The 12,776-nt window shown below is 51.0% G+C and overlaps 1 protein-coding gene across 4 annotated transcripts in view; it reads left to right on the plus strand.

Moving 5' to 3' along the window:
• The window catches only part of PDGFRB (platelet derived growth factor receptor beta), a 34,567-nt gene extending 22,322 nt beyond the window's left edge, over positions 1–12,245 (plus strand). For all 4 annotated transcript variants that reach the window (XM_080399441.1, XM_080399439.1, XM_080399440.1 and 1 more), the window contains 9 exons: positions 54–207; positions 1,602–1,768; positions 2,030–2,148; positions 3,350–3,472; positions 4,890–5,001; positions 5,295–5,394; positions 5,515–5,620; positions 6,125–6,363; positions 6,865–12,245. In XM_080399441.1, the coding sequence (XP_080255567.1) occupies positions 54–207; positions 1,602–1,768; positions 2,030–2,148; positions 3,350–3,472; positions 4,890–5,001; positions 5,295–5,394; positions 5,515–5,620; positions 6,125–6,363; positions 6,865–7,015 (1,271 nt within the window). In that variant the 3' untranslated portion in view covers positions 7,016–12,245. The remainder of the gene's footprint in view (positions 1–53; positions 208–1,601; positions 1,769–2,029; positions 2,149–3,349; positions 3,473–4,889; positions 5,002–5,294; positions 5,395–5,514; positions 5,621–6,124; positions 6,364–6,864) is intronic.
• Positions 12,246–12,776: the final 531 nt, after the last annotated feature.

Below are 12,776 nucleotides of genomic sequence, written 5' to 3' on the forward strand. Positions count from 1 at the left end.
TGGGGAGCAAGCAGGGACAAGGCAGGGCTGATGTGGGTGCTCTCTCCCACCAGGGCCCATCTACATCATCACTGAGTACTGCCGCTATGGGGACCTGGTGGACTACCTGCACCGCAACAAGCACACCTTTCTGCAGTCCTATGGGGAGAAGGCACGGCGAGAGGCAGAGTTGTACGGGAACACCATCAAGGAGGACCATGTGCAGAGGTACCTGGAAAGCAGCACCCTCCCCTCTGGTGCCTACCCCATCCTAGCCCCCATCCACAAGGGCGACTGGTACTGCCAGGAAGAATACCTACATTTCCTCCAGACCAGTAAAATAAACTCTGGCCCAGCACCGGGACACAGCTGGCCGCTCTGTTACCTCGTGAGACCAGCCCGTGTGCCAAGCAGCCACCTCCAAACAGCTCCTGGCAGATGGGGAGTTAGTGGAGGCAATCTGTGTGTCCTGGAGGCTGAGTCTGCTAGCACACGTGCTGGCTGCTCCATGCCAGTTGGGAATATTCCCTGGCATCATTAACTTTATTGGCATAACCATAGCTATGCATTGAGTACAGAGGCAAAGGGTTTCCCAGCATGTCTTAACCCTTGGAGACCTCAGCTTTGCATTTTCAGGACAGGTTGCATGGCTGCCAGGCCTAAGGGAGAAGTGCTAGAAGGACTGCCATTGCACAAGAGGTGCTACAAGGAAAGGGAAATGGTCCTTCGTCCAGTTGCCAGCTGTAAGGGATGCGGGCACATCGGCACAGAGAAACAGTCCCGTGGGAAGTTAGAAAGCAGCGTTTCCTTTCAGCATGCCAAAACAATAGTAAAATAGAGCAGTGTTAGGACATCAGCACAGCTGCCCCCTCCACTTTCTGCTTGAAGGCAACTCAGATCCTAAGCACTAAGTGCAGTCTTCCGAGCCCATGGGGACATGCCCTACAGCCCTGGTCCTGCAGCAGGTTTCCCTTGCCCAGCATCAGCACATGGAAGGCCTCAAGGTGCTCCTTCCCAGATGCAGTTGTTGCTAATTCAAGGGAGAGGTGCTCAGGGGTACAGATGTTTGCTGATCCAAACAGGCGAGGTTTAGCTGTGGACAGAGGGCTGTGTTCTGCCTGCTCAGTTCAGCCGTTCAGCCTTCTCCAGGCCAGTCCTGACTAACCTGGAAACATGCACAGCCAAGGTGGAGGGGTTTGCCTGCTCACTCTGCCTTGGGTCTCATGTTCTGCTGCCCTCTGGGCACCTGGGGAGCTGTCTGGCTCTGGTTCCTCTTCCTGCCCTTTCCAGTGCCGAGCTTGTGATCCAAGCTTATGCCCTGCCAGGCAAGGTGAGCATTAGAAGTTTCAGCCTGTGGGCAAGGACACCTGGAGACTCACAAGGGAATATGGCAGGGCTGTTTAAGCTAATGCTGAGGACACCTGAGCTGTTACAAGGTGGTAGAAGGAGGTCTCTGGTGCCATTTGCACTTCTCCCATGTGTGATGTATGGCTTCTTTCCCTGCTGTGTGGGACATTTCAGTGCCGGGGTTCAGCAGCTGCAGTCCCACAAATCATTGCCCCCATCCCCTGTGTCTCCTCCTCTCCTCTGTATCTGAACAGCCTCTTTGCTACCCTCCACAGTCACCTCTCCTTGTCTGTTGAGAGCGATGGGGGCTACATGGACATGAGCAAGGACGACTCCCTGGATTATGTGCCCATGTCCGACATGAAGGGTGAAGTCAAGTATGCTGACATCGAGTCCTCTAACTACGGCACCCCGTACGAGCTGGACAGTTATTCCCCATCAGGTAACAGCTCAGCCACGGCAGGAGGAAGAGGTGCTTGCACTTGGGGTGCTGGATGGCTTTTCTTGCAGAGGGAGCTGGTCCATATTGCAAAGGTCACCTTTGGGACGAATCCAGCAGTGGTGGCAGATGCCCTCATACGGGAGCTCCCAGCTCTTTCCCTTTGCTGCTGGAGGCAGAGCAATCCCCAGTGAGTCCTTCTGCTGACTGGCAGCCCATGAGTGTGCTGAGTAACACCAACATCCATCTCCGTTTGCCCTCCAGCTCCTGAAAGAACAGACCGGGTAACACTGATAAATGAGTCTCCGCTCCTCAGCTACATGGACTTGGTGGGCTTCAGCTTCCAGGTGGCCAATGGGATGGAGTTCCTGGCATCCAAAAACGTACGTATGCTGGCTGGTCCATGGTGCCTGTAGTGGTGGAGGCCAACAGTGCTCTGCCATGTCCTGTGGTCAGCTTCTACTCGCTGTCCCTCTGTCCATGCCAACATCCTCACAGGAGAAGTAGTCGTGCAGTTGAAGAGCTGCTGACCACTTCTCTCTGGAAACACAGCCCTGGGGATCAGCATGACTATATTTGCACGTGATAGCAAACCCTGGCTTAGATCTAGCTTCAGACCTCAAATTTTGTGACTCTGGGCTCCTCCCAAGCCATGTGCGGCACAGCTGTGGTGTTATATCATCCCTATTAACCAGGATGACCGAACAGTGATAGCTTCCCTGTGCTAAAGCACAGGGCAGTCTGCAGCAGAGCTACTACTCTCCATGGACCCCCCTATTGCACCACATGCTCTGAGCCCCCCAGGCCTCATCAGAAGTGCTTGTTTAGTGGAAATTAGTCCTCTCCACTGCAGAGGACTTGACTCTGGGATTTCCTAAGGTCTGGCTTAGCCCAGGGCAGGCAGTAATGTAGTTGGACCATGTGAAACATCACACAGGGTGGGGCTAAGAGCAGAGATAGGGATAGCATCAATGATGTGTGGAGAGAAATTCCTGGCTCTCTGCCTCCAGCCAGCCAGTCTGATCCCAAAAGTGTATGGTCAGCGCTCCCCTATAGAGCACAGAAGAGGAGGTCCCAGCTTCCCACAGTCACACTTTACAGTGGTGAAATTACCATGCTTGCTAGTAGTGTCTAGCGGGGTCTTGAGCAAACCTCGGGGCTGTTCATATGGAAAACACCCAACATGCTGGCAAACCAGGAGGCACAAGCTAGGCTGGTGTAATTCTGATGTCTTCAGACTGCTGGATTGGGCCATCCAGAGATGGAGACATCCCCTCTTTGCCAGCCCACCAGCCCCCTTGCTTGGTCAGGCCCTGGCAATCCCCCTTCTGCTGGGTTTTTCAAATTACCATTGCCAGATTTGTATGCCTGTTGCTGTCACAGGGGTAGCAGTCCAGATGAGCAGTGAAAATGTGGTAGCATTGCTAGTGGCTTTGAGCCATGGCTGTCCCTAGAGATGGAGGAGATGATGTGAGGTGACTCCTGTTCCTGCAGCCCCAGGAATGTGCTAGTGCTGGAGCTGGGCTGCTTCCTTGGGCTGCATGGGGCCCCTTGCGGTGACAGTGCCTTGTCTCCCCCCTACAGTGTGTGCATCGTGACCTGGCTGCCAGGAACGTCCTCATCTGTGAGGGAAAGCTGGTGAAGATCTGTGACTTTGGCCTGGCAAGGGACATCATGAGGGATTCCAACTATATCTCCAAAGGCAGCGTGAGTACCATGAGCAATCAAGCCCCTCCTTCCTGGTGCTTTGGGCCTGGCACCCCCTGCATGCTCTCCTTGTGAGTTGTCTGTTCATCATTGTGCCCAAGGGTGGTCGCAGGGCAGAACTCCCAGGAGATGGTGTCAACAGCCATCCATCCCGCACCTGATGAGCTCTGCATGCTGTGGAATAGCAGTTGCATGACCATATCTCCAGGCTCTTACAGAAGAACTTGGGCAGCAGCAGCAAAACTAAGGATCATCCCCTGTACAGCCCATCACTGGCAGCAGTGCTGCATCCCTTCCCTGCACGGCACTGAGTCCTGTCCTGAGCTGTGGGCAGGAGGAATGCAAGGTTAGGCAGCTTGACAGTGCTCCAGTGAGTCACTGGACACTCTGGGAAGAGGTTCACAGACTTCTGCTCTAACCACTAGACCACAGGGTAAGAGGAAGTGTTTTCCTGCGAGCAGCTACTTTCCAGAAAGACAGCTCCAATCTTTCGAGGCAGGAGAGGATGAGGCTTTAATTGAGCTTCCCCAGAACTCCCCTGTGACTTCAACAACAACATGTCTATTCCAGCCCTGGGGCATTTGGGAATATACATCCCAGCCAAGCAGGCCATGTGATTCCCAGAGAAACCGGGTCTGGGGGAGCTGAGAGCAGAGCCAGGCCCCTCAAATCCTGATATTTATCTACACTATGAACTACTTGATTTCACTCATGCTTTCTTCCCTTTGCACAGGATGGCAGACAGGTACTTAGTGCCTGGGCAGGGAGACCTTCCTGCAGAGGGGCTGAGTTCCCAGTCCAGCCTTGGCGTAGCTGTTTTCCCTTCCAAAACAGGAAATGAAACTGGGCCCCTTTGCAATCCTTCCTGGAGATTATTTTGGTATTCATTGTGCAAGCAAATCCCAGGAACAGCACAGCCAGGGTTGCATACAAGCTGGTCAAGTGAGGCTCCTTTTTGTGTATCACTCTGAGTAAGAGCACAGAAAAGCTGGATGTGTCCTTCAGCTCTTTTCTGGTCACCCCATAGCCCTCTCCAGCCTGGTCTCAGGTTTCCATAATCCAGATAGGCTTGGACTCCCTTCAGGAGTGCTGTGATCATGTTGTGCCAGCCAGTGATGGGCTCCCCAAGAACTAGAGAACAGAGAATGCACACCATGACAGCTCATCATGGCAGACAGTGATGGAAATGGTTGTGGCACACACACTCTTTCCTCCTGCCTGCTGAGTTCATCCTGCACAAGGAAAGAGGAAACTGATCCTTTTGAGAAGTGGCTGACAGCAGATGTCAGCACATGTGTTCAGCTGATGGGCAGCTCTGAAGGGTCTTCTCTTCTTGTAAATTGGGTGTCAGGTCTCACCTGTCAAAACAAGTGCTGTAGATGCAACTGACTCTCTTTTTCCATTTTTTATCTCTTAGACCTTCTTGCCTCTTAAGTGGATGGCTCCAGAGAGCATCTTCAACAACCTCTATACCACCCTAAGTGATGTGTGGTCCTTTGGGATTCTCCTCTGGGAAATATTCACTCTAGGTAAGTGTCCTGGAGATCGTGGTGGTGTCTATAGGTCTGGTAACGTGTTAGCAGGATCCCTTCCCAAAGACAATAGAATTTAACTTCTAATCCACAAGTCCCAGTCCCAACCTTACCAGTCAGAGTAGCACTTCATTCCCTGTCTCCTTCTTTCCCACGCTGACATTGCCATTTGGAAGTGAAATGAAACAGAAAAGGTAAAGAAAAAAGGAAACCATGGTGTGAAATGCATGTTGGCATGGGGGTGGCAGACGATGCACCAGCCTGATTTCATGCTCTCCCTTTACACCCAGGGGGGACTCCGTACCCTGAACTGCCTATGAACGAACAGTTCTATAATGCCATCAAACGTGGCTATCGGATGTCCAAACCCACCCACGCCTCTGATGAAATGTAAGTGCTGTTCATATACATTTGCCCTGGGCCTGCCCTACACAAACTGCAGAAGCTTTTCTGCCTCTGTTTTCCCCACTGCTAAGTCACCAGAGTACCCTCTCTCTTCCTTCTTGCTAGCTATGATATCATGCAGAAGTGCTGGGAGGAGAAATTTGAGATCAGACCATCCTTCTCACAGCTTGTGGTGCTTATGGGAAACCTCTTGGTGGATTGCTACAGAAAGGTATGTTCAAAGGAACCCTGTGCTGGAGGTACAGAAGAAGATTAGTGCTCTGTGGAGGATGCCCCCTTAGTTAAGGCCATGGATCAGGGTTTGAGACCAGTGTTTAGTGCTGCTGTGCAAGCAGATTTTGCTGTGACTAAGGCTGCATTAGTTTGAACAGCCAATGGAGATGGTTTGGGCATCCTGGGAACGTTGCTGAGATGACTGGCATCACTAGACAGACAGCTGGCATCTCAGCAACTGCAGAAATCAGAACTGGCAGGAGATCAAAAACCTGCCTCCAACTGTTTAGTATTTTGGAACCGTGGAGTTGTGCCCCAGATCTCTCCTTTAGGAAATGTTCATGATCTGTCTTTGGTGGAGTCAGGGTAGTTGAACCCAGCTAGAAGATGCCAGCCCTTCCAGAAAAAGCCTAGCAGACAGGGAAAGCAAATAAAGCACAAGTGCATTTCCTCCACTCACGAGACCTTCCTGCTTCTTTGTTAACCTGCCCTGCGAGAGCAGAGGTACCACCAGGTGGATGAAGAGTTCATGAAGAGTGACCACCCTGCTGTTGTCCGCACAAGACCCACAATCCCTGGGCTGAACAACACCAGGGCTGCTGCCAGCTCCCCCACTGGCAGCATCCTTTACACAGCCGTGCACCAGAACGGGGGTGAGAATGATTATATCATCCCTCTTCCCGACCCGAAACCTGAGACAATCTGTGATCTTCCTCAGGAGGCCTCCATCAGCCGGGCCAGGTAAAAACATTGCTTCTGAATGTTATCCCTTCACCTGACTGCCCAAATCTGAAAACAGGGGCCTCAAGGAAATGGGGATGCTCTGCTGAGGGATAGACCAGAGGTGGGTTTAGCAGGAGAGGAGGGAAGTGTCACCCCCATCTGAGGTGCCGTGGCCTTGCATGGGCCCGCAGGGATGGACAGGAACCAGAAGAGCTGGGACATGAGCTAAGATAGGGTGTTGTGTCACAACCTTGTACATCAGCCAGCACAGCTGGGGACTAACGAACCCACTCCTAAGGAGAAGGGCACACAGGGGCCCATGGTCTGCAGAACCCAGCTGGCTGTGTGTTGTGTTTGACAGCTGAATAGATCCAACCGATAATGTCTGTTCTCCTGTGGAAAGCTACTCGGAGTGGGGCTGCTGGGAGCTCGACACACTTCTCAGCTGTTGGGAATCCTCTCCCACCAGGACAACTGGGACAAGGCACTCATTTCTTTCTCCCTCTTGTCTCCCTTCAGCTCTATGCTGAATGAGGCCAACACATCGTCTACAATATCCTGTGACAGCCCACTGGGCCTCCGGCAGGATGAGGACCAGGATTCTGACCCACACCCAGGCTGCCAGGAGCCAACCACCAGGCACCAAGAGGTGGAGGAGAGTTTCCTGTAGTCAGAGCTGGGCTGACTCTGCATCTCCCTACGGAGAGGCCAGCTGAGGGGCTGACCCAGATGTCACAGAGCGCCATGCTTTGGGCTTGTACATTGGGACATCCCCACCTGTCCCACCATTCCTCCTTCCTTCCCGTTTCCCAGCGTTGGATGGGGAATGAAAGACTTTTCCCCATTACCATCCCCTTCTTCCTTACAAAGAAGTGGCTTAGTGCCAGCAACCTTCCAGATCACTGCCACATCCTCCTCAGTGATCAAACCACTGCAGGAGGGAGACATCTCACAGACCAACATCTTCTTTTCAAGTGGAAGATGTGGGTTGAATCTCCATAAGAGATGACACTTTCTGCATTGCTACAGATGATACTCCAGCCTCTTCCCCCTCTATGGCAGTGAGTTTCATCTCCTCTGCACCAGCACTTCTCTGATGGTTTCAGCACCAGCCACACCGTGGTTCTGTGAAATGCCACTGGGACTTGCTTGGAGCCTATTGCTGGGGTGTAGAGAACCTGCAACACCAACCTGCAGCTGCTTCAGATCAAGAGTACATTGGTAGATTCTTCTCCAAGCACAGCCAAGTCCTGGAGAGACCAGCCAGCGTCTCGGAGATCCTGAATCACCGTTCTCTTTTCTTGACAGCTCTTCTATGGTGGATAGAGTGTCACAAGCACTACAGGTGCCCCTGGCTCTGGGGCACAGCTCTGCACCCACCTAGAGGGGCTGTCACGCCCTGAACCCTTTTGTGCCCAGAAAGGCACCAGGAGCCCCGAGGGCACGCCAGGAACTCCAAATGCTCTCACAAGGACTCTGTTGCAGTAGCAAAGAGGGCAGTCCAGTGTTGTTTGTGTAGTCTGTGTGGACAGTAAGCTAATTATTCTCCATTGAAGATTTAAAGGGAAAAAAATATACTATTAATCCACTAGCCAGGGCCAGTATAAGGAAGCAATATGGCTATTCATTAACCTACTGCCACTAAGCCCAGCTCATCTGCTGGGAAATCATATAAACCTGCCAGCTGCAAAACCTTTGTGTCCTATCTTTGGGAAGCATGTGCTCCCTTTTGATAGACTGTTCACCTGAAGACCCTTTCTCAGGATGGGAGGTCCCTCCTGAGTCTTAGCAAGGCTATGGGGAGCAATAAGGATGCCAGAACACTAACCCAGGGACACCTCAAAAGAGAGAGAGGGAGAGAAGCTGGGAAGCTGTTTGGTCACAGCTGAGCTGTATCTCACACTTGCCACTTTCTGAGGGCCAGGCATAGCCACCTGCAGCCTGCCAGGGCTGTGGATGAAGCATCATGGGGAACCAAGCAGAGCGAGAGGAATGGGGGAGGATTCCTCTCTCATGGAAAGAGTTTGGAAGAATGAAAAGGCAGAAACCTTCCTCCTGCTTCTCACCTCCTTACTTCTCACAGGCAGGCCTGGGACCTCTTGTGCTCTCAGCTGGCATTTGAATGAGGAGACTCAAAGTAGGAGGAACATCAGGCTTTTGAAATCAGTGAACCCAGCCTCCACAGAGATGAAAGCTGGACTCCAAAAAACAACAGGTCTGACACCATAGAAACTAGCAGTTTTTTTTCTGAAAGGAGAAGTTTCACAGAGTTTGCACAGAGCTCTGTTCGATGCATGCCCACTGCTCCCATTAACCCTTTCATTGCCCTACTTTAGGCACATCTCTCTGTGCATCCTATGAAAACTGCAAAGGCAGGTTTAAAAATTCAGAAATTCAATCAGCATCTTTCTGGGCTTCTGCCATCTCAGAGCCACTGAGAATTTTTCTTTTCTTTCAAAAATATTAAATGTCTTCCAGAAATCCCCAGCAAAACAGCTTCTGTTTTAAGTTGTCTACTGTTGCAGTGTTGCCATTTATGCAGCTAGAAGAGGAGTAGGTGTTTTGTGGGCTGACGCCCTTGGTAAAATGTGAACAGAAGAAATAGCACTTTTATTGGCAGCCGGTGGAGTATATTTTCAGCCCATGTGGTCAGATTCTGCACCATCCATAGGAAACACACTGTGAATGACAACTATTTTTCCATGCTCTCTTCCTCCGACTTGTAATGAAGGAGCCATTTTCTATGGCCGCAGTTCAGAAACGATCCTAACTGTGGAGAAGCAGTAACTTATGAGACCGTAGGATCAGACCACTTTATTATTCTAACATGTAAGGTGCTTGGTAGGATCCATGTCGCTGCAACTTGAGCCCGTAGGATGGCACATCAGATCATCCTAATAGCCCCTGTCTGCACCAGCTCCATTAATTTGTCATCCTCTGTCTAAGATGAGCATAAGTACCCAGTACTCCAGGTGAGGTCAAGTCTAGACCTCGCATAGGGCATTAATAGTTCTGGTTTGTACTGGATTTGACTTGCCTGGTGTGGGTTTGGGTAATGTTGGCCTTTTCCCAGGCACAACAGAGTGGTAGTTTGGAGTCATCCTCTGACCGATCTAAGCACCTATGTCTTTCTCCTCTTCCAGCATTTCTAACCAAGATACTCCCTGCTGTTCCAGACATTGGGTCATCAGCACATTTTGTTAACAAACTTTTATTTTTGGGCTGGACTGACTAATACAAATATTAAATACTTCTAGCATCAGGAGCAACCCTAGAGAGCTACTTTTACTACCTCCGTCCAGGCCAAAAGTTTCCCCATCAATTAACCCCTTCTCACCCTCCTTTTGGCCATTTGCTTATTAACTTCACAAATCCCATACTAAACTTCACCTTGTACAGATTAATTACTAATTCCCCACTATCAGATAGTTTCCACGGTCCTGAAAGAAGAGATCTATTTCATCTCCCTGCTGGGGGACCTCAGGTACTCTGTCCTATTATTTAGGCATTAGCTACACTTGGATGCCTATTGCATTTTGTCCCATTTGTAGATTTCTTGCAATTATTTTTTGCACCAAAACCTGTTCTGGCTGCGGGTGGGGTGCTAACCCCACCTCCCTCTTCCTTCTTAAAGTAGGTACGCCGGACTGTCTGCACAATGGTACCATTCACCACTCCAGAGAAATATGACCAAATATTTGCCTTTGGCCCAGCGATTGCAAGGGCCTAGTCTTGCACTTTGTGGTACTTTCCTGTCCTTACTCAATTATTCCCATCACCATTCTGTGAGGTCATGCACACCCGCTGCAGCAAGCAGATCTTCTCAACCAGGAACAGGCTGGCAGCTGGGCAAGGCCAACGTTGTGCCAAGCATCCCTGCAACTCTCCTCAAAGAGAGGGCTTGGCAGGGCTGGGGCTTGCAGCAGCCCCCCAGCCAAGCTCCCCCTGCTCAGGGAGCCAGCTCCAGCCCCCTGCTCCCTCTCTCTCTGCTGCCGACATTCCAGTCCCTGCCTGGCCCAGTGGGTAAGGGCCTGGAGAAATGGTCAGTTGTTCTGTGCCCATCAATTATATAGCCATAAATTCTCCGGTGAGACTCTGAAAGGAACCGGTCCCTCTGGGTTTTTAATTTCAATGATCAGTATTTTTGTTTGGTTGTGGTTTTGTGTTTAGAGGTGGACCCAAACTGAGCCCTCCAAAAAGGGACACATGCCACAGCTTGGGCCCATCTCTAGTGCAATATCTTTTATTTGTAGATTATATTTTATTCTACAGCTGTTATGTCATTATCAGCACCAATATATGCATAATCCTACTGCCAGTCACTATTTCATACATACCTAAGTGTATCCCAGAAACTAATGCGACACTCTGGTGTCTCCTTTCCACATTTAAGATGCTTCTCAGACTGATGTGTGCACAGGTTTTAATCCTTTTGTCCTTCTGGGTTTGAGCGTGTTATTATTTTTTTAAGTGAGAATGTCACGTTTAGTGTTTGTGTTGTGTTAAGAAATCTAGAGCACAGCAGACTTTACTTGTAACTAAATTGTCTCTGTTCACCTGCCAAGGGGATTGTGGTAGAGTCCCATGGGGACAGGAGGCAGAAGTGCAGTGCAGATGTGCAGCCAGGAGGAAGTCATCCAGAAGTGAGAAATGGCTCTTCCCCTTCTTCCCAGTCAGGGCTCTGAGCTGGGGGAGAGGCAGCTCCGCAGATACAGGGTGCTGGGCAGTGGGTTAGGTTTGGGCAATGGGGAAGCCCATGGTCTGCCTGTGTAAAGCTGGGCAGATCTGGAGAAGGGGATTTCACAGATGTCTCCTTTTGGGGGCTTTTTCTAAAACAAGATGTCAGCTACTGTGCTAAGGAAGCAAACCCCATGCTCCAACGCGCAGGCACGAGGAAGGGCTCTGGTTGGGCTCAGTGCTTAGCTCAGGTCCTAGGATCAGTGTTCCCAGTTCCCAGTGCAAACCACGGGATCTCCCATACAAACAGGAGAGCCGTGGGCTGCCAAGCCAGACCCAGGGAGCCCAGATGCAGCCTGGTTGCCCTCCCACTTGGAAACGTGAAGGTTGCCCTTTGGCAGCCCTCGGCAGTCTTTTGGCAGCCTTTGCCCTAGGTTGTTGCATAGGCAGAGAGCAGCCAGGGCAGCTGCAGGTCCTCACTGGGTACCCAGCAGCTCCCAGGCCATGCACAGGTCCTTCCCGCGGCAGATCCCAGCCCTGCCTGGATGCTGGGTGGTCAGCGGTGACTGTAACAGTGGCAGCACCATGATGTCTACAGGACTTGCCTGGGGCAGGCCAGGTATTCTTAAAAAGTCAGATTTCATGGGGCAGCACATGGGTTGCTGGGGTCCCAGCATAATTCCCATGTTTCACCCGAAGGGCTGAAGTCTCTGGGACATGCCAAGATGGATCCAGTTGGCTTTGGCAAAGGCCGGGGAATTGCTCCAGTTCAGCTCCAGCAGCACTTTGGAGAAATTACTTTTGCAGGGGTGGGAGGAGGCAGGGAAGCCAACTCCTGCTGGAAGGCCTGCAATGTCCCATCGTTCCTGTCCTTTCCTCCTCCATGGATTGCACCAGAACTGCAAAGCTTGCCCAAAGCGTGCCCTCTGCCCTCTCCCATTCCTGCTGTGATGGCTTGCTGCATCGCACTGTTACTCTGCAGCATCTCTGAACAGAATCAGCCCCTGCCTCCATGCTGTCTTGTCATCCTGAGGGCAAAGGAAAAAACAGAGTTCAGACTAAGGTACCAAAGAGTTAACATTTTCCTAGGTTTACAGATGTATTTGTAGGATTTGTACTATGTCACATCTATAGCCATGAGATATTATTTTTATGCTGTAAACTTTTACAAATACATTTTTAAAGAAAGAGTCTAAAAATAAAGGTGTTTTTCTTTTTGCAAAGTTCCATCTCTTCCTATGTTTGCCTGGTTTTGGTTGCTCCCACTCAGATGGGGCTGGGAATACAGCTTAACCATGTCGTGGTGGAAGGTAAGCATGTTAATACGTTGTGCATGACCCCAACGCTTAGCAAAAGCTAAGCTGGGAGCCGGGCAGAGAGAAGCACAGCAAGGCAACAGCTGAGCCCAAGACGTGGTAAGGAAAAGGGGCTGCAAACAGGGCAGGGTCTGCTCAGTGTCTCTAGTAGCTGGCCAGCTTGTGGGTCTCTGGTAGCTGGCAAGCTTGTGGGTTGTGTTGCATTGGGAGGAGGCAGGTGGAGGGAAGGACACCGGGAGCAGTTCCTATGTGTATTCCCAGTGTTTGAGGTTTGGGCCAGTAGCCCCAGACAAGGGCTTGCACGCTCCGTGGGAGCATTGCTGTGTTTGTCCTCACATCAGGGTAGGGATGTGGGAGATGCCAGACTGAACAGTGTTGGGCTGAAGGAAATGGGATACACCACAGAGCTGCTGATTTTTCCACATAGTTTAGTAGCTC

Source organism: Falco punctatus (assembly GCF_963210335.1).
Source record: "Falco punctatus genome assembly, chromosome: 8".
NCBI lineage: Eukaryota > Metazoa > Chordata > Aves > Falconiformes > Falconidae > Falco > Falco punctatus.